Genomic DNA, 22044 nt, shown 5'->3' with positions numbered 1-22044 from the left:
TGTCTAGTTTTCTGTAACTTAAAATTACCTCTTCACTTATTCTTCTGTCTTTTCTCATTCTTTCTCAATTACAGTTTTTTGCATGTCTGGAAAATGAATAAAAATATAGTCACGGTAAACTTAATTAATCCTTACCCTTTTATTAGTGTAGTATGGGTCCACATCTTCCAATGGCTCTGACACCATTGCTTGAGGAAGATTTCCATAAACAAATGGAAGCTCTTTTCCAACTTCCAAGTCACAGTTTGGCTTTAAATCTTCTTTGTCTTCCTCACTGGGCTTTTTAGCACTATGCTGTTCCATAACTTCAAGAGACTCTCTGGTGAAAGGGACCAGGCTCTTAGGTTCTGGGGAAGCCATTTTCAATTTTGCCCCTACAAGAAAAGTATTTTCTTCATTTCTATATAAGATCTGGATATAATATAGAAAAAAAATTAAAGTACAAAAGGCTAGGGTATGAATGAAAGAGAATGGCAAAAAATGAACTCAATGAAAAGTCCTGCATTTAAGAGAAATCTGAGTTATTAAGCTTGGTTTTGTTTCCTTTAATATTAGGACTTCCCTGGAGGCTCAGACAGTAAAGTGTCCTGCTTACAATGCAGGAGACCCAAGTTCGATCTCTGGGTCGGGAAGATCCTCTGGAGAAGGAAATGGAAACCTATTTCAGTACTCTTGCCTGGAAAATCCCATGGACAGAGGAGTGTGGTGGGCTACAGTCCACCGGGTTGCAGAGAGTAGGACATGACTGAGTTAAACTTGGTTTTGTTTCCCTTAATATTAGACTTAATTTGTAATTTCATCAATAACTCATTCCATTTCATTTACTCATCCATTGAATCCTCTTTCTTCTGCTGAAATCTGCCTTTCAGTTTCTCCCCTGTAATGAAAAAGTTCTAAAGTGGCTACAGATTGTTGGAAGACCAAATCCAGTCATTTCACCCTCAGCTGTATTTAGTCACTGACTAGACTTTCCTCCTCTAAACTCAATTTTCACTGGCTCTGTGACACACTCTTCCATAGCTCTTCCTACAGCTCTGATCACTTCCTTTGACTTAGTTTTTCCCCCAAAATTTCAACTTTGATGTCCTTTAAAGTTTTGCTTTTCCCCCTTTTACCTCATCTTTTCGGTAAATACATAGGCAAACACAGACTTTTAACTACTGTAAATAGGTATTCACCAAGTACATTTCCCAAAGCACTCCCTTCCCTCAGTCATCTGTGTGTCAATCCACTAACGACAGCAATTTAACAAGTAAAACCAAAATTTGTTGTTTTTTCCCAAGACTAAGCCACTCTTTAACCTAACAGTCATTGTAAAATTACACATAAACTCATTACTTTGAAAATTACTCATGTTTTTCTTTGTCACTAACTCCGTAGAAAAAAATAATTTTCTTACAATAGTTTTCCATCAGCTATTTAAATATTATTCATTGTTCAGACACCTACATCGAGGTAGCCATCTTTGTAATTCTATCTCTGGATTGTGCCGGGGTCCAGCCCCGGTGGATCCAGGGAATTTGAAGCGGGGACGGCGTTGGCGAGGAAAAAACTTACTTATTTATAAATATAAGATTAGATTAAGAAGAAATAGTGTAGCAGGAAAATTAAGTGGAGAAAAGAGGCTGAATAACCTGGTTTACGTGGAAAGCCAATAAAGTTCCAGACAAGGAGCTTGCACCATCTACGTTAGGCCACTGGCGTCCTCTTCAATAGCGGCGGGTGCCTCACCTTGGGTTCCCTCTTGCGTGGATCTTAGAAGTCGGGGCAAGTAAGTATACATGGCGAACCTCCACGCCCCAGATGGGAATTCAGCCAGAAATTAGAGTAAAGAGGAGACACGGGGGAAACCAGTCCAGCGACTGGCCTATCCCCTATTGTCCAGAAAGGCCTTTTATACCTTTTTGATTGTACATAGAAATCAATGGGTAATACAAAATTATGCAGCGTTAGCAGCCCAGACTCTTATCAAAACCAGGCTTTTCTCTCTGCATACCTAGTTGTATTCACAAGTCTTAGGTGATTTACATCATCTTCCGGCCAAAAGGACAATTAACATTTTACAGCCTTTTTTTCTGATAAGAAAGTCTTCTGATCAGAAGACTTATTTGTGTTGATCTTCTCAAAGTCTGGTGTCACTCTCAAAAAACACTAAATAAAGTTACATTCTTACATAGCAAAGATACAATTTATAACAAGTCAAAGGAGTACAGTGATTTATAACAAAAGAAGAGTAATTAACTCAAAAGTCTAGTGTTGCTAACATCAAAACTACTATATATCTTTTTCCATATCCCATTTACATTGATTAACATCCTCCCAGGTGCCTAAAAGATAAAGAATATGGAGGCCTGGCAGCAGTCATTGAGTCAACAGTGAAAACCCGTCACCAATATGATTTTTAGCTCTTTAGAAAAGGCTCTGTATCTTTAAGATGCTTTTAAGCTTTGTGCCTCTTGAGGTTGGGGGCTGTAACCAATTCATAAGCTGTAAGAGGTCCGGGGAACCTGTTAGGCAAGCTAGAGAGTTATCAGAGGGGGTTTAACTGAAACATCCCTTTCAAATGCAGAAGACTAAAGCCCTGAGTTGACTTTTTCCAGAGAGTGTCAGAAGAGTAGAAAAGCAGAGCACAAAGGCCAGCAGATTTTTGGGTTTTGGGGTACATGCTCAGGAAATATCAGGGGGGCACCCTGAGATCTAACTCGCCTTGCCCATCAGATCTCTGCTGCATGACCTTGTCACGGGTGGGATTCCTCACGCTGGCTCCCAGCATCATTGCTCTAGTAGTCTTTACAGGTTTTTCTCAATTCTAGTCTTTATCTATTTCAAGTTATTCTACAGGCTACTTGAATTAGTCTTCATTAAATATAATTTCATGTATCAGTTCTCCATTTATGAAACTTATTATTTCCTTTTACATAGAAATATGTTCTTTTGCTGATTTTTTCCAGCCCAATTTGTGTCAAAACCAACTCTTCAAGTGACTCTTCTCAGTGACAACTAACCGACTATTGAAATTCTACTATTGCAAGCAATGATCAGAAATTTTGTACTTGATATTGCAGCATTTTCTGTATATATATTTTGTCTCTTATAGTGCCAACCTTAGGTAAATTTATCCTATTGATATGGTATGTCATAAGACAGAAATCACATACACACAGATATACTAATCCAGAGTTTTCCTCTGTTGTGTAAAATTGAGTTTTTTAATAGTTGAGTCCATTACTTGCTATTAGTGGAAAGTAAGAAAAAAAAAAACTTGGTTAACAACAATGGAGTATAAATCATTGTGAGAATCAAACTAGTACTAGCTTTAAAAAAGTGGTTTGTAAGAGACATTTTAACTATACAAACGATAATCTCCAGACATCCAAGGAGAGGGCACATAGTCCATTTCTTAATCCTGAAATATAAAAATGGAAAATAATCACTGGGACAACTCCTTATACCTTTCATGACATCACAGTTTTCTTGGCTTTTCTTTTAATTCCTATTGCATTAGGGATCTAAAGAATGACTTTCTATGCTCACTTCTAAGACTGTATATAGAACAAAATGCCACCCCTGCTTCAACTTTATTTGACTTTTCAATTTAAGCTCCCACCTATAAATTCTATTTCCAAAAATGTAAATAAAAAAAGATACTCAGTCTATCCAATGGATTTATTTTCCCTTGGTTCAGTCATTTGTGACCACATAGAGGGACATTTTCATAATAGCAATGTCTGCTTATGCCCAAGACTCTCAAAGAATATTGCAAGGATGAGGGGGTTAAGCAATTTTAAAGAGAGAAATATGGAATAGAAATATAAACATATATCAACTTGGAACCCTGTTTGTAAAATTAGTGAAAACTAACAATTACACATCAAAAAATTTACCTATTTTTCAAATAACTTGCTTCAATCATACACAAAATACTTATTAAAGGACCATTAATAATTTTTTTAATTTTTATTTTTACTTTATTTTGCTTTACAATACTGTATTGGTTTCGCCATACATTGACATGAATCAGCCACGGGTGTACATGAGTTCCCAATCCTGAACCCCCCCTCCCACCTTCCACCCCATACCATCTCTTTGGATCATCCCCGTGCACCAGCCTCAAGCATCCTGTATCCTGTATCGAACATAGACTGGAGATTCGTTTCTTACCTGATAGTATACATGTTTCAATGCCATTCTCCCAAATCATCCCACCCTCTCCCTCTCCCACAGAGTCTAAAAGTCCATTCTATACGTCTGTGTCTTTTTTGCTGTCTCGCATAGAGGGTTATCATTACCAATTTTTTATACACACCATATGCACATACAAACACAATGCTCAAAATCCTTCAAGCTAGTCTTGAACAGTACATGAACCAAGAACTTCCAGATGTACAAGCTAGATTTAGAAAAGGCAGAGGAACAAGAGATCAAATTGCTAACATGCACTGGATCATAGAAAAACTAAGGGAATTCCAGAAAAACATCTACTTCTGCTTCACTGATTATACCAAAGCCTTTCACTGTGTGAATTGCAACAAACTAGAAAATTCTTAAAGAGATGGGAATACCAGACCACCTTACCTGCCTTCTGAGAAACATGTATGCAGGTCAAGAAGCAGCAGTTAGAACCAGACATGGAAAGAGGAGAGTGAAAATGCTGGCTCAGAACCACATGAGGTACCATGTCACACCAGTCGGAATGGCTGCAATCCAAAAGTCTACAAGCAATAAATGCTGGAGAGGGTGAGGAGAAAAGGGAACCCTCTTACACTGTTGGTGGGAATGCAAACTAGTACAGCCATTATGGAGAACAGTGTGGAGATTCCTTAAAAAACTGGAAATAGAACTGCCTTATGACCCAGCAATTCCACTGCTGGGTATACACACTGAGGAAACCAGAATTGAAAGAAACACAGGTACCCCAGTGTTCATTGCAGCACTGTTTATAATAGCCAGGACATGGAAACAACCTAGATGTCCATCAGCAGATGATGGATAAGAAAGCTGTGGTACATATACACAATGGAGTATTACTCAGCTATTAAAAAGAATACATTTGAATCAGTTCTAATGGAATGGATGAAAGTGGAGCCTATTATACAGAGTGAAGTAAGCCAGAAAGAAAAACACCAATACAGTATACTAACACATATATATGGAATTTAGAAAGATGGTAATGATAACCCGCTATCGAGACAGCAAAAGAGACACAGATGTATAGAATGGACTTTTGGACACTGAGGGAGAGGGAGAGGGTGGGATGATTTGGGAGAATGGCATTGAAACATGTATACTATCATGTAAGAAATGAATCGCCAGTCTATGTTCGATACAGGATACAGGATGCTTGGGGCTGGTGCACGGGGGTGATCCAGAGAGATGATATGGGGTGGGAGGTGGGAGGGGGGTTCAGGATTGGGAACGCATGTACACCCGTGGCTGATTCATGTGAATGTATGGCAAAACCAATACAGTATTGTAAAGCAAAATAAAGTAAAAATAAAAATTTAAAATAAAAAAATAAACTCAACATTCAAAAATCAAAGATCATGGCGTCTGGTCCCATCACTTCATGGCAAATAGACAGGAAAAAATGGAAATAGTGACAGACTTTATTTTCTTGGGCTCTAAAATCACTGCAGATGGTGACTGTAGCCTTGAAATTAAAAGACATTTGCTCCTTGGAAGAAAAGCCATGATAAACCTAGCTGCTACTGGTAAGTCACTTCAGTTGTGTCTGACTCTGTGTGACCCCATAGACAGCAGCCCACCAGGCTCCCCCGTCCCTGGGATTCTCCAGGCAAGAACACTGGAGTGGGTTGTCATTTCCTTCTCCAATGCATGAAAGTGAAGTCGCTCAGCTGTGTCCGACTCTTCAGCAACCTCATGGACTGCAGCCTACTAGGCTCCTCCGTCCATGGGATTTTCCAGGCATGATAAACCTAGACAGTGTATTAAAAAGCAGAGACATCACCTTGCCAAAAAAAGGTCCATCTAGTCAAAGCTATGGTTTTTCCAGTAGTCATGTATGAATATGAGAGTTGGACCATAAAGAAGGCTGAGTGTCAAAGAACTGATGCTTTCAAACTGTGGTGTTGAAGAAGACTCGTGAGAGTCCCTTGAAGAGCAAGGAGACCAAACCAGTTAATCCTAATGGAAACCAACTCTGAATATTCACTGGGAGGACTGATGTTGAAGCTGAAGCTTCAATACTTTGGCCACTTGATGCAAAGAGCCAACTCATTGGAAAAGACTGATGCTGAGAAAGATTGAGGGCAGGAGGAGAAGAGGGTGACAGAGTGGGGTAAGATGGTTGGATGGCATCATTAACTCAAAGGACATGAGTCTGAGCAAACTCTGGGAGATAGTGAAGGACAGGGAAGCCTGGCATGCTGTCATTCATTGGGTGGCAGAGCCAGGCAAGCATGAATGAATGAACAACAATAACGTAGTAATACCTCACATATTACATTTTGTTGAGGGGAGTCAAAATGCTTTGAATAAGTACAATTTCTGAAGACACACTACAAACAACTGACATTCTCTCTTACACATAGAATCTTCCTTTAAAAAATTTAATAAGCTTTCAAAATTGGACTCCTTACATGGAGTTCCTTAAATTATTCCTTAATGGCTCATGGTTATAGGCTAGTATAAACAAAATCACAAACTTAGGGAATTAGACCTACATTGAAATCCTAAATTATGTTACTAATTCTGTTCTGTTCTTAGAGGTCTCAGTTAAATTACTTATATTATTGAAACTGTCAGTCATAAAATTGGGATCCTATTCAGGTTAAGTAAGGATAAAATCAAATAATGTGAATGAAATGCCTAATACAGTGGTTGGCACATAATAGGTTCAAAGTAAATAAAAATCTTTAACTGTGATATAATTTTATATCTGAGAATGATTGGTCAAATTTAATAGAATAATAGTATAGCAGTAATACGCATCAGGTTTTGAAATTTGAACCAAAACAACCTGTCTGCACAAATGCAGTCAGTATATTTTTGTAGCAGAGGAAAGTGCCAAAGGGATTTACTTAATAGTAATTGCAATATAAATCAATGCTGATTTTGTCTACCAAGAAAGTTAATATAACCTTTATCTATACTGAAGGAAAATGGAGGCGGCAATTACTCTCTCTTCTGCTGTATTCCATGACCACACCCAAAAGGCATGCATGTGAACTGGAAGGTCTTCAAATGGGATCAGAATGTTGATAAAATTAAAATCATTCCATGTATAGATGAGTTATTCATTGACTGCAACCTTATAGTCTTAGAACTTTGTAATCCTAGAATCTTTGAATAGAATTTTCACAGAGTATCATATGACCTAAAAGTTTGGGCTATATATTAGATAAACTAAACCTATGCAGCACTGAATGAACGAAATCAAAAGCATTTTACAAATATCATTTCATATTAAGTAAAAATGTTTCTTTTATATTTTTAAGGATACATTCTAACTGCTAAGAAATATTATTGTTTATGTGTATAAAAACTATTGTCCTTAAAAGTAGATACAAAGGGATGTCATAAACTTATTGCAAAGATGCTACCATTAATGAAAATATTTTTGGACACCATCCATAGAAACCTCAAACTTTAATCTGTCAGTCAGTACTTTTATTGTGTGGGCTTCCCTGGTTCCTCAGATAGTGAAGAATCTGACTCCAATGCAGGAGACCCAGGTTTGATCCCTGGGTGGGGAAGATCCTCTTGAGAAGGGAAAGGCTACCCACTCCAGTATTCTTGCCTGGGAAATCCCATGGACAGAGGAGCCTGGCGGGCTATAGTCCATGGGGCTGAAAAAGAGTCCGACATGACTGAGGGACTAACACACACACACAGATTCTGTATGTATAGTCCAAATATAATCTTTTTCTTCCTGTTATCCCTTCACAGCACAACAATCTTTGATTCTTCAGTCTGCCACCTACTAGCTATGAGACTTTAATGGTAAATTTCGGAGCCCCGCATGTATCTCACAGGGTTATCAATGTGAAACCAGACTGTATGCGTAAGCCTGCTCCACAGTACTGACCAGCACTGTTAATTCTCTCTCCCTACCCTGTCAGTTACACCAAAGGACTTCTTTAGTCATAATTTTGACGTTGAATGAGACTACATGGTTGTTGACTAGATGAATAAATAGATAGTAGACACTGGCTCCTATAGCACGACAAAGAAATACAGGCACTTAATCAAATGAAACTGGCTTGCATATAACTTTTAGACAGCTGAGTGCAGACTGTAAATTATTAATCATTAAGTCATAATTCAGTAAAAGCATTTCTGTGGGGAATTTATGAAGTATGATCCAGGCACCGTGTTTTCTGGTGAATAATCTTAATATAGTACAAATGCCTGAAAAATGCAGAAAGATTAATAGTTAATCTGTCCATTAGACTGCTTTTCTAAAAAACTGAATTGCTAAAGTAAGATTTTGGCAAGAACTGTATCAAAGTCAACTCAAGTTTGGACTGTCACAAGTATAATTCAAAACATGCCACATTTATTACCTGATGATTTAAAGTGGCACAGCTAGAAATATTTCTACATATGAGGACAATAGAAATATTTCTACATGTGAGGACTGACTGAAAGGCAGCTATTAGGGCAGATCAAACATCTGATGAAAATAGCTACTGTATTCCCGTGTATATATAAGCTCTAGCTGCCAAAATTGGTTCAGCCTTCACTCCACTTGCTGCATAACTAATTCATATTCTTGGATTTTTCCTGTGTTGGAATATCTTTACTCCAGTATAGCTAACATTTTCTTTAATCCAACTTTTCTTGCCCCTGAGATTGTTTCACCCTTTCCCGACTTAAATGATTTGATTTTTGGCTCTTGTATTTACACTCTCTACAGTTGTATTCTGCCCAGGGTTTAGTCAGTTTTGGTTAACTCTCCTCATTGTGTGTGCCAGCTCCTTCAGAGATCACTGCCTTGTCATGGTGAAGGGGCTTGCATAACTCAGTGAAGCTATAAGCAAGCCATGCTGTGTAGGGCCACCCAAAACGGACAGGTCATAGCAGAGAATTCTGACTAAATGTGATTCCCTGGAGGAGGGAATGGCTAAATGAAGCAGTGCAAAGGCTAACTGAATTCTTCCAAGAGAATGCACTGGTCATAGCAAACACCCTTTTTCAACAACACAAGAGATGACTTTACACATGAACATCAAAAAATGGTCAATACCAAAATCAAACTGATTACATTCTTTGTAGCCAAAGATTGAGAAGCTGTATACAGTCAGCAAAAACAAGACTAGGAGCTGACTATGGCTCAGATCATCAGCTTCTCATAGCAAAATTCAGGCTTAAGCTAAAGAAAACCAGGAAAACTACTAGGCCAGCCATGTATGACTTAAATCAAACCCCCTATGAATATGCAGTGGATGTAATAAATAGATCCAAAGGATTAGATCTAGTAAACAATGCACCTGAAGAACTATGGACTGAGGTCCAAAATATTGCACAGGAGGCAGTGAACAAAACTATCCCAAAGAAAAAGAAAAGCATGAAGACAAAGTGGTTGTCAGAGGAGGCTTTACAAATAGCTGGAAAAAAAGAAGAGAAGTGAACAGCAAGGGAGAAAGTGAAAGATACATACAATTAAATGCAGAGTTCCAAAGACTAGCAAGGAGAGACAAGAAGGCCTTCTTCAATGAACAGTGCATAAAACAGAAGAAAGACTAGACATCTCTTTGGGAAAATTAGAAGTATCAAAGGAACACTTTGCCCAAAGATGGGCACAATAAGGACAGAAACAGCAGAGACCTAGTAGACGTTGAAGAGATCAAGAAGACATGGAAAGAATACATGTCTTTCCTCTGTACAAAAAAGATCTTAGTGAACCAGATTACTAAGATGGTGTGGTCAGTCACCCAGAGCCAGACATTCTGGAGTGTGAAGTCAAGTAGGCCTTAGAAAGCACTGCTATTAATAATGCTAGCGGATGTGATGGAATTCCAGGAGAGCCATTCAAAACCCTAAAGGATGATGTCATCAAAGTGTTGCATTCAGTATGCCAGCAAATCTGGAAGACTCAGCAGTGGTCACAGGACTGGAAAAGGTCAACCCTCATCCCAATTCCCAAGAAGGGTAGTATCAAAGAATGTGCCAATTATCCAACAGCTGTGCTCATCTCCCATGCTGGTAAGGTCATGCTTAAAATTTTTCATGCTAGGCTTTAGCATATGCAAACGAAGAACTTCCAGATGTCCAAACTGGGTTTAGAAAAGGCAGAGGAACCAGAGATCAAGTTGCCAACATTTGCTGGATCATAGAGAAAGCAAGGGAATTTCAGAAAAACACCTGTCTCTGTTTCAACGACTACACTAAAGGCTGTGGAGCATAAGAAACTGTGGAAAGCTCTCTAAGAGCTGGGAATACCACACCATCTTACCTGTCTTCTGAGAAACCTGTATACAGGTTACGAAGCAGCAGTTAGAATCCTGTATGGAACAACTGACTGGTTCAAGATTGAGAAAGGAGTATGACAGAGCTGTCTGCTGTCATGCTGTTTGTTTAACCTATATGCTGAGCACATCATGAGAAGCGCTGGGCTGGATGAGTTACAAGCTGGAATCAAGATAGGCAGGCGGGAGAAACCTCAACAGCCTCAGATATGTGGATGATACCAGTCTAATTGCAGAAAGTAAAGAGGAACTAAAGAGTCTCTTGATGAGGGGTAAAAGAAGGACAGTGAAAGAGCCAGCTTAAAACTAAATATTAAAGAAACTAAGATCAAGGCATCCAGCCCCATTACTTCATGCAAAGAGAAGGGGAAAAGGTGGAAATAGTAACAGATTTCCTATTCTTGGGCTCTAAAATCACTGCGGATGGTGACTGGAGCCATGAAATCAGAAGAAAACTGCTTCTTGGAAGGAATGCAATGAGAAACTTAGACAGTGTGTTGAAAGGCAGAGATATTACTCTGCCAACAACTGTCCATACAGTCAAGGTTATGGTTTTCCCAATGGTCATGTATGCTTGTGAGACCTGGACCATAAAGAAGGCAGAATGCCAAAGAGTTGATGCCTTTGAACTGTGGTGCTGGAGAAGACTCCTGAAAGTCCCCTGGACAACAAAGAGATCAAACTGGTCAAGCTCAAGGGAAGTCATTCCTGAACACTTGTTGGAAAGACTGATGCTGAAGTTGAAGCTCCAGTATTTTGGTCATCTGATGTGAACAGCTGATTCACTGGAAAAATCCTTGATGCTGGGAAAGATTGAGGGCAGAAGGAGGAGAGGATGTCAGAGAATGAGATGGCTGGATGGCATCACCGATGCAATGGACATGAACTTGGGCAAACTTTGGAGGATGGTGAGGGACACGGAGGCCTGGTGTGCTGCAATCTAAGGTGTCGCAAAGAGTTGGACATGACTGGGAGACTGAACAACAAAAATATGTGTGCCTAACTTAGGATTGCCCTACTTCAGGTCCCAGTTCTGGGCTTTTTGGTGGCTTCAGATTTCCTGATTGCTCAACTCTATCCTCCCTTAGTTTCTTTGTCCTAACCCATCTCAGACCCTTTGTTAACACATTATTGGAATATGTTACCTTGCAGAAGACTTCCCTGGTGGCTCAGACGGTAAAGAATCTGCCTGCAGTGTGGGAAACCTGGGTTCGACCCCTGGATTGGGAAGATTTGGCAACCCACTCCAGTATTCTTGCCTGGAGAATCTTCACGGACAGAGGAGACTGGCTACAGTCCATGCTGTTGCAAAGAGTTGGACATGAGTGAGCAACTAAGCACAGCACATGTTGCAGAAAGTGGTTGCAAGCACTTTCAAAAATATATCTCTCAAGTCTCTCAACTATATATCTACAATCATATATGTCTATAAGTCTATACTTTAGCTTTTTGGTTTCAGCTATGTTTTTTAAAAGTGAGCTCTAATTTTCCTTTAAAGATTGTTATTGCAGTTTGACATGTCATGTAGGGCAATAAGTTTAACCATATAGGGCAATAAGTTTAATAATGTTTGCTTTTGACATTCAAATATTTATCAGTCATTTGTGGAACATGTATTTATTAAGTGCCAAGTACTGAGCTAGGTATCAGTGCTGTAAATATTAATAAATTATAGTTACTGAATTTAAAGGCAATGGGAGACAGACTTGTAAACAAATAAGAATCGAGTTATCTTGGTTATCTCTGAAAATTATTATTCCAAAGCAAAAGAGATGCAAATTAAAATCATCTCCAACACTAGTAGGTCTGGATTCTACAGAGAGTTCATCAAATTTTCCAACAATGAGAATTAATATGTCTCCTCTTGAAGAAAGAAGCACAGTCAAGGACCTTAAACTTCAGAGTGATACAGTCAATACACACAATAGGAAGTCACGGCCAGCATCAGTTCACAGTCTATCTGCATCTGATTGCAAATTGTCTAAGAACAACGAACAGGAAGCTTAGTGGCAGCTGAAATACCAAGAAGGGATGCAGATCACTGCGTATAGGATCCCAATGAGGGTCTCCAGGCTCAACAAAAAATACTATTCTGACAGTGATAAAGGCAACAGAAAGCCCAATTGCCAGGAACATAAAAGATTAAGCTAATTCTACCCTAAATAGTCTTACTTGAATCTTCTAAGAAAACATCTGCTTTGGTTCCCTACCAGTGAGTCTAGGAAAGTGGTCTAACTCAATATTCTAAAGCACTCAATGTTCCCAATATTTCTAGGTATTCTCAAAATTTCCACTGCTTTGTGAAAGTGGCCTCTGGGATTTCTGAATTACCCCTTATTACACTGAAAAAATGAGCACATTGTAATGGAACTGGAATCTTCCTAGAATTGTACTTCTCACGAACCCAAAGATCTATTAGATCATTAACCAAAAATTCCTGGCCAGTAGCCATATTAGGGGGTTAACAATTAAAAAAAAAAAGTACTCTTTGCCACTTCCCAAAGGAATTCAAAGGGGCTCTGTCATGCAACTAGATTCTATAAGTTGTCTTCAGTCCTAATGTCCTTGATGCAACTTGTTCCCCTGAGGTATAAGATATTATCTCAATATTTGTTTTAAAAATACAGAATTGGAACTATACCTTGGCGCTCTTGGGACCATTCACAATCAGTTGACCTCCTTAAACATCCTCTCAATCTGAAGTGAACATGTGGATTTTTTTGGCCCTTCATTTTTGCTCAGCTTCCACTAAGCCAGTGGAACTAAGCTCATAGATATCCACAAACGGTGCCCTAAATCTGCAAATCAGATGGAAGAGCTCTGGACCAGTTGTCATCTAAGGCCAACCATAAACCTCCAGCACCTACTCTGGCTCTAGGTTTGCTTGAGATGGGCACAAAACATTCAATAATGTGGCCCTGGGTGGTTGACTAGATGTGAGAGTGTCAAACCTGTAGTTTATGAATCCTGAGGCCTCTGAGATGATGGAGAAGGGGAGGATGGTCGCCTTGGAGCAGCATCCCAATATTGAGAGTTGTAGGGAAAGAATACCTTCTCTTGCACCTGATTTGAATTATATCAGCTCTTGACTGGATATTAGTGCTAATATTGAAAATGTAGGAGTCAGCAGCCCAACCCAGACAGACAATTTCAGAGTATCTTGGGCTAAGGCCCCTTGGGATGAACCTGATGCAGCCTGCTAGACAGAAAGATTCCTTGGCTGATAGCCATGCTTCATCCAACCACCCTCATAAAGCAAGCAGAGACATCATCACATGTTGTTTTATGTTCTCTGATATCCCAAGTATGAGAGAAACATGAGGCTTATACCAGAATTTCTGAGGCAAATACTTGCTTTAGAATATCACTTCTCCAAAGGATCACATGCTTTTCACCTCTCTGGACCCCTTATCTCCCTCAGCTCTAGAATTTTCCTGATTCTGTGGGTGCCTTGGCCTTAACAGATGTTGTCATTCTACTACATATGTCCTGGTGCAAAACAGGTCTAAAGTTTGAAATAAAATATGCAACTGGAACATCCACCTTATCCTGTTGCTCCCAGTTCCCCCCAAGATAATAAATCTAACTTTTCCTTTCCACCCTCTCCTTTTGTTTCTGACCCACTCAGTTTCATAGCTCAGTAGCATGACCAGGAATCACAGGGTTCTAGGGACAATTTGAGTGTATTTTTGTTGCTGAGAACTAATTATTTATGTCATTCACTGTCCTTTTCAAAGGAAAGCGTCTGAGTTAGATGATGAATGACACAGTCACTCAACCAGTCGTCTCGTGCTTGGCCCCTCTGCAGCTTATTTCCCAGGGAGGAGGCTGTGTGGATAAGCAGCATTCTCAATCAGCAACTGCAGCTGCATTGTCTTAGAGATCATGAAGGCCAGGGAAGAAAGGGGCTACCAGAAGTCAGTGTTTTTTCCCTCCCTCCATATCCTATTACTCATTGCTTCCCTGTCCCTCAGTTCGATTCCCAGAGCACAGCCTACCAGTAATGCAGTCAAGATGGGAAGACAGATATTGCACATGTGGGAGGTGACTGTCCAGAGCACTCACAGCCTCTTCACTTCCATTTTTCCTACCTGAGGGAATTAAAACTACTGCATCTAAGTAATCAACCCATATGCTCTCTGGGAAGATAGACTTGATCCTAGTCATGAGAAACAGATGCTAGAGTAGCTTTGTCAAAGAGAATTATGAAATGTTTTACTCTGTAAGGGATAATTATATATATATATATATATATATAAATTCTCTTAATACATTTACCGAAAGATTTAGCATAACCTACAAAGGTGCAGACCTGTACAGCAAGATAATGCAATAAATGAAGCAAAAATTAGCACCATAGATCCATTGAGAAGTGATAACAGCAAATGTCAATTTCACTCAGACAGGAAATAGGAAATAAAGGGTAAAAAGACTTCTCACATGTTTTCCAAGCTATTTTGAGACAGTTATGCTATTAGACATGGATAATGCAGCAAGCCTCTTGCACCAATTACATTCAGATAATTGCAAAAAATGTAATGATAGTAGTAACAAAACTATAAATATTTGGAGACTAGAATGTACTGCATGTATAAGTGAGGGAGACAGAGTTAATGTAATGATTAACTGGAATCTCTGTATTGTTGAGAATATAGGAACCACACCTGCTTTAGTGAAGTGAAGAATTTAGATCATATTTCTATTCATTGGAGCCTTCTGATTGCACTTCATAGATGTATTATGGATAATATTTCATCTTTCCCAGTTTCTGTAATGACTCACAGCTAAATTCTCTGATGCAAAGCCCTTTCACCAAGAGTTCTCAATTGTTTTTTCTTCCCCAGGGATTAGAACTCAAATGATATTAGATGCATTGCTTTTTTCTCATGAAGGATACAAAAATATTTTAATTGTCTTTTAGGAAGCATCAGGAAAGATGAGTCACGGTATTTTGAAAGATATGGTAAGATTAAAACAATCAATAATTTTAGCAGTAAAACTCTAGAGACATACTTGAGATTCTTCCCAATGGATGCCATCTTTGGCAGACTAGGATACAGAAGTAATGGGCCCTCTCACGGTTCAGCTGAGAGTGTAAACAAGGGCATTTTTCTTCTGAAAGACTGCTTGACAATACTTCCTAAAATAATGCTGAATGAACTCTTTCACCCAGCAGTTAAACTGCCCTATGAATATGTTGCTGAAGTTTAAGTTCATATGGAAAGATTCACCAAATAAATTATTTAGTGAAAAACAGTGTTGAAAACAGCTTGCATTGCATTCAAAGAATATCTTTGAATAAAATGTTTTATGAGGATTAGATACACAGCGGCATATATGCTTGCACATGCATGATGTTTTCCCTCTAAAAGGAAGAAACTGTTATGTCTATGGAGAGGGACTGAAAAGGTGTCAAAGAGCTCTGTTGCTTTCTTGTTAGTATTTCTATACTCATGCGTGCTTGCTCAGCCACTCAGTCATGTCTGACTCTTTGTGACCTCATGGACTGTAACCCACCAGGCTCTCCTCTGCCCATGGGATTCTGCAGGCAAGAATACTGGAGTGTGTTGCCATTTCCTACTCCAGGGATCTTCCTGACCCAGGGATTGAACCCGTGTCTCTTGCATCTCCTGCATTAGCAGGCAGGTTCTTTACCACTGTGCCACCTGGAAAGTACTACTTGACCATAATTTACCATGTACATGCATTATTAAAACCCAGAAATGTAAAGTTTACACACTGAAGGCTTAGGAATAAAGGAGATTGACCAGAATAATGCCAATCCACCTGGAATTTCATAGCTGTCTGTTCCCCGTGACTTCAGCCTATTTCTTTTTCTGCTTTGGGATCATATTTTTTACTTCAGTTGCTTACTTCCTGTTTAGCTTTGATTATCTGACTTCTACACTTGGACCTAGATTCTGCCTGCAGCTCTGGTCATCCTGATTTGGCTTCAAAACATCCACTTAATTCTGGACTCAACTCCCTCACTGTGAAAATTTCAGCCAACACATTCCTAGAATATGTTATTCTGCAGAAGAAAGTAGTAAATAAGTAATTTTCTCAAAAATATAAGTATGCATTGCCATTTTGCTTTAATTTTATTTAAGAATTTTTCATTCTGTGTACTTTTCTGAATTTAAAACTTAGGAAAGAAGTCTTGGAAATAAGTAAGTACCAGCAAACATCCAGAGGAATTGTTCCATCTTTCCCCCAAATTAAAAGTTCTTCTTTGAGAACTGAAGTGAAAGGTGAAAGGGTTAGTTGGTCAGTCATGTCCAACTCTTTGCAACCCCATGGTCTTTAGCCCACCTGGCAAGAATACTGGAGTGGAGTCATTCCCTTCTCCAGGGGAATACTGGAGAGGGGTCATTCTCTTCTCCAGGGGAATCTACCCAACATAGGAATCAAACTCAGGTCTCCTGCATTGCAGGTGGATTCTTTACTGTCTGAGCCACCCAAACTCTCCTCGAATCTAATAGACTCGAATTCTAGTGATGGTTCACTAATATAACCAGGAGATCGGGTCTTTGGAAGAGTCATCTTTCCAGAGAGGAGCAGTTCAGGAATTCAGATACCACACATTCACAGTGTTATGATTTATACTGAAGAGAATAAATCTGGACAAGAGTGTCTTATGAGAGAGTCTTAGCACCCAGTCTCTCTTCACATTCACTGAAAAGAACAAGCCCAAGGAAAGGTCAATGGAAAGGTCAATGCATGCTTTGATAGGATGCAGGAGAGTGTCTATGGAAGATGAACTCTCACCAGGGTTAAGAGTTAGAACTGGCAGTGGAGGCAAAGAAGAGTTCCAGGAACATGAAGGAAAGTTGCCTGGGTTTTAAGTAGGCCCACTTGAGCTTCTCTATGGCAACCTCATGGTTCACTAGCAGGGTCCCTTGTTTCCTTGTTTCTATGGATATGATAATAATTTATAGCTGTGCCTGTCCAGGCCACCAAAATAGCACCCTGGGGAAAAGCCAGAATCTTTCCAGAACTAGCTATTCTTGTGACCCTAGTCAATCAGACCCTTGATCAGAAGAAATGGCTCCTGTGAGAATAATACAAAGGAGAGCTTGCTATGTATTTAACTTCTAGACTCATTAGCAATCTTGAGACCCTCTGGCCTATGGTTTCAGGCTCTACTGAATCTGTGAAACACAAACTTTAAAAACATTCCAGAACTTGCATAGTCACTGAAAGCCTAGAGGCCTCTTAGAATTGGCTGTTTACCTCTGCTCCTGGTCACTCTGAAATAGTCTGTTTGCTTTTATGGGATCTACTTATACGACCCTGAAACTACTCTAGCTTTTCAAATGTAGAACCATATACACAGACACCAACTCCTTCTCAAATTGGAAAGTAACTAGAGAAGCGCCATAAAACACACTAGGGTGAGACCAGATATGGACCAGAGCCAAAGCCTTATCAGCTGCTTAGACCATGCAGTCTCTGCCAAAACCCAAAGAATGAGAGGTTAGTGGATGGGAAGCCAGTCTGTGTCATTTAAAGAAGGAGAGAAGGAATATTCCACTCAGCACCATATATTCAACCAGGGACTATGGCCCCCCAGTCAGCATCCTCTTATGTCCTAGTTTAAAACCAAGTGCCCTGGAAGAGTAATCTTTGATCTTTAAAATCAGAAATTTCCTGAGGGGGCTTCAACATGTTCATTAAGCTTCTGTTTGATGCTGATACAGTCCAGCACCTGGCTGCCACCACAATCAAAACTGTCCACAGAGCTGGCTGTCCTCAGTCAGCAGCAAACTGAATCAATCCAATCAGAAATGCGGTGTACACAATAGAGATATGTTGTCTAGACAAATGAGATTTCCCTGTATCAGCATGGTGTACAACCTCGAAAATTTTCTCTTCACCATTAAAGGTTCCCTTTTTCAGTGTTTCAGAGGTAAGACCTTGTTTGCATGGCCTTGGTTAGCCCATATTAATAGAAGAAAAGGGGACTGACTCAGGGGAAAATGAGGTTTGTCCATATAATTTAGTGTCATAACATGGTGGGTGTCAGCACATGGTCAGGGTGGGAAGAGTTTGTAGATGTCCTCTCACAGTGGACCAGTTGTGACAGGAGTTAGCTGAAATCATGGAACCACGCTCCCAGGAATCAAAGAATGTCTCTTTCAGGCTTATGCCTCCACCATAAGCTTTTAAAGAAAAAGTCTATGGTTGAGAGTTTAATATCTCAGTGGTGTTACAGATCCTGTCATAATGAGATCTAGGACGAGGGCATATTAGGATACTTCTTTCCTAAGTGAGACATTGAATAAAATATGGCTGTTCCCATTTCCAGTGTGCTTTAGACCTGTATTCATCCTACCTGCACAAAGTTAGTGGGAACGTGTCAATTATCCTCCCAGAGCCTCTCCCAAGGAAACAGAGGACCCAGTTTCTAGGTGCTTAGCTCCAGGGCCCCCTCTCCAGTGGTAACTGACATGGCAACACTGTATCCTGTCATCTGAAATCTGTTGGTTCCTTTTCCTGAGCCTATGTCCTATCTCAGGTTTTTCTCCTATTGTTTTGAATACATTGGTGGTAAAAAGGAGCTCATAGTACCTCTCCCCTCAGTGCAGAAGTTTAATAAATCCTAGCAGTCAGAAATAGTGTATTTATGCCTAAAATTTGACTTGCCTTGTGTTAATTAGTGGACCAAATAAATTCAGCAATATCCAAATATTTGATGGTTTCATTCCAAGGAAGTAAGAACATATACCTAAAACAAAATCTAAAACTAAAAAGAGAAAGGTAATAAAGCATATCTTGAGAATATTCAAGTGTTTAAATATGAATTGTTATCCAAGGCACACAATTTTGTAAGGATGGAGGCTCACAGGTTGAATATACTTTAAATTATACTGGTGGCAATAGTTTATGACTTGAATTTGAATTTTGCTTCCTCTAGTGCATTCTAGTGAGGCCTGTCAAAACTTCTATTGAACTGGACTTTAATTGAGAGCTAAACAGTGAAGTGGATGAAAATGAGGAACAATTCCTTATATAAGCAGTAGTTACACATGGTTGCTAAGTCTACTGCTAAGTCGCTTCAGTCATGGCTGACTCTGTGCGACCCCAGAGACAGCAGCTCACTGGCTCCCCTGTCCCTGGGATTCTCCAGGCAGGAACACTGGCATGGGGTGCCATGTCCTTCTCCAATGCATGAAAGTGAAATGAGAAAGTGAAGTCGCTCAGTCATGTCTGACCCTCAGGGACCCCATGGACTGCAGCCTTCCAGGCTCCCCCGTCCCTGGGATTCTCCAGGCAAGAACACTGGAGTGGGTTGCCATGTCCTTCTCCAATGCATGAAAGCAAATGTGAAGTGACTCAGTCGTGTCTGACTCTGTGCGACCCCATAGATGGCAGCCCACCAGGCTCCCCCGTCCCCGGGATTCTCCAGGCAGGAACACTGGAGTGGGGTACCATGTCCTTTTTCAATGTATGAAAGTGAAAAAAGAAAGTGAAGTCGCTCAATAATGTCTGACCCTCAGGGACCCCATGCACTGCAGCCTTCCAGGCTCCTCTGTCCATGGGATTTTCCAGGCAGGAGTACTGGAGTGGGGTGCCATTGCCTTCTCCGGTTACACATGGTACTACCTTTATATAACCCTTCATGTAATCTTTGTCATTTGGTCCTTATCAGGATCTGTAAGTTTTTTTTTTTTTTTATGTCATTTACAAATAAGAAACACAAAGCTTAATCAAAAGTTTAATAACTTCAATTTTCCAGAAACAAAATTAATGTTTTGCTACATTAAATTCAAAGCTATTTGTCATATTAAATTCAAAGTTTTCTTCAATGATTAGCTCAAAAGTGATTAAGCCAAGTAAGCTCATCAAATTATTACTCATGGGTCTTGTCTTCTTCACTTGTAAAAATAGAGGTTGGATTATAGAAACTTGAATTAGGGCTGGTCATAGCAGGGTGCGACTTCCTTATGTTTGCTATAGACTACAGGATAGGTAGGAAGAAAGATATTCACAAAAAGCACCACCCAAACTCCTTCCCATTTCAAGAGATTTTCCTGGCCAATATCCAAACTTGACTCCATGATTTCCATTAAAGAAAGGAACCCATTAGTGTGTTATTCCACATGAATTCATCATTTGTCCTTCTTAGACCGATATCCTAAGTATTAGAAGCAACAGATAACCAGAGTCACCATGAGCACATCAACATTACTTTCAAAAGAAAACCTTCAGAAGGTACGCATATTACAGAGCCAAACAATGGAAAAATGAGAACAAAAACCTGTTGATCCAAAGAGTACCAAAATGCCCAGCCATGAAAACTGGGCACACCGTTTCCTATCACATTTGTGCTGCTAATTTTATACTATTGATTCTTACACAAAAAGCACTAATCTTGAAATCACTGAGTTACTTAAGAGAATAAGAGATAAGATTTGTTAGAAGTATACTTTATCCGGCATAAGCTTTTATTCCTTCTGTTCTATTATTGTACTATGTAACCAAAAAGTCATTACACATAAGGTGTTTAGAAATTTTACACTACCAGAGCATCTTACTTTCAGAAGCTTACCTGGTGAGATGAGAAAACTGACCACACATAACAGACAGCGCAGGGAAAACATTCACAGACCGTGGCTGCTGTTGAAGCAGTTCTCTTAATCTGAGCCCAGAATTTCCTACTGGGGACCCTAAGGGTGTGTATGGGGTGGGGCAGGCAGGGTGGGTCGGACAGGCTGGCAGCAGACGATAGCGATCACCAACCTGGGACTGGGCGCTCAGCAAGAAAAAGGTACTTACTTGCTGCCATGTGACAGGTTTCCACCAGCACCTAAGGGAACCCTGAGAAGCTGGGCTCCCTGGGCCCCCTTTCTCCTCCTGCGTTCTCTTTCTTCCGGGATCTCTGGTTTCCTGAGTTCTGGTTGCTCAGGATGTGGTGTCTGCCCTCACCAGCTGATGCCGCCCAAGCTACGACAGCTCAGCAGTCAAAGGACCCCACCGAATCGCCGGCTATAAAGTGGCTCTGGGGCGGCCGTCCAGTCAGTCACCCAAAGACCTCTCCAGCGCAGAGGCGCACTGGAGTCCTGCCCGCCGCGGGGAAGCTGCTTTTGAGTCCTCCTCACTCCTCCCGCCCCTCTGCCAGCCACGCCACGCTCGCCGATTCCCTCATCCCCAGGCCGGGGCGCGACCTCAGCCTCCGGACCGGGCGTGGGCGGGGTGATGATGACCCGGACCGTCCGCGGCGGCTGCTGCTGCTGGCACGGCAGCTGTGGCGTCTCTCCTACCCGCTGCTCGGGAGGGGAGGGGGCGAGAGGAGCAGGTGGGGTGAGGAGGGGCAGCGGGGAGAGGGCTGCTAGGGCAAGAAGGAATGGAGAATAGAGCAAGAGCGGAGATGCGGTTGGGGGTGGGCCAAGAGACGCGAATGCGAGGGACAGGAGCGGGAGAGGAGAAAAGGCAGCAAACTCAGATCTTTACCTCTAGTTGCTTCCTCTCTCTCCTTGCCTAGCTGTCCCCAGAGAGCCTGCCAGGGGCAGTTGTCAGCCTGCAGCATTCAAATCTGGACGTAGCTGTAGAGGTGTGCTCGCGCTCCTGTATGGGTGGAAGGAGGAGAAACGGTGTGTGGATGTTTGGGAAA

At 40.6% G+C, this 22044-nt stretch overlaps 1 protein-coding gene across 1 annotated transcript in view; it reads right to left on the bottom strand.

Moving 5' to 3' along the window:
- Positions 1 to 21575, bottom strand: part of SCN7A (sodium voltage-gated channel alpha subunit 7) — an 84678-nt gene extending 63103 nt beyond the window's left edge. Inside the window, exons 1-2 of the mRNA XM_069574299.1 lie at positions 21210 to 21575; positions 136 to 374 (exon numbers count right to left, since the gene is read on the bottom strand). Of these exons, the coding sequence (XP_069430400.1) occupies positions 136 to 374; positions 21210 to 21219 (249 nt within the window). The 5' untranslated portion in view covers positions 21220 to 21575. The remainder of the gene's footprint in view (positions 1 to 135; positions 375 to 21209) is intronic.
- Positions 21576 to 22044: the final 469 nt, after the last annotated feature.

The sequence above is a fragment of the Ovis canadensis genome, chromosome 2 (genome assembly GCF_042477335.2).
Source record: "Ovis canadensis isolate MfBH-ARS-UI-01 breed Bighorn chromosome 2, ARS-UI_OviCan_v2, whole genome shotgun sequence".
Lineage (NCBI taxonomy): Eukaryota > Metazoa > Chordata > Mammalia > Artiodactyla > Bovidae > Ovis > Ovis canadensis.
This window is presented reverse-complemented; position numbering and strand designations above follow the sequence as displayed.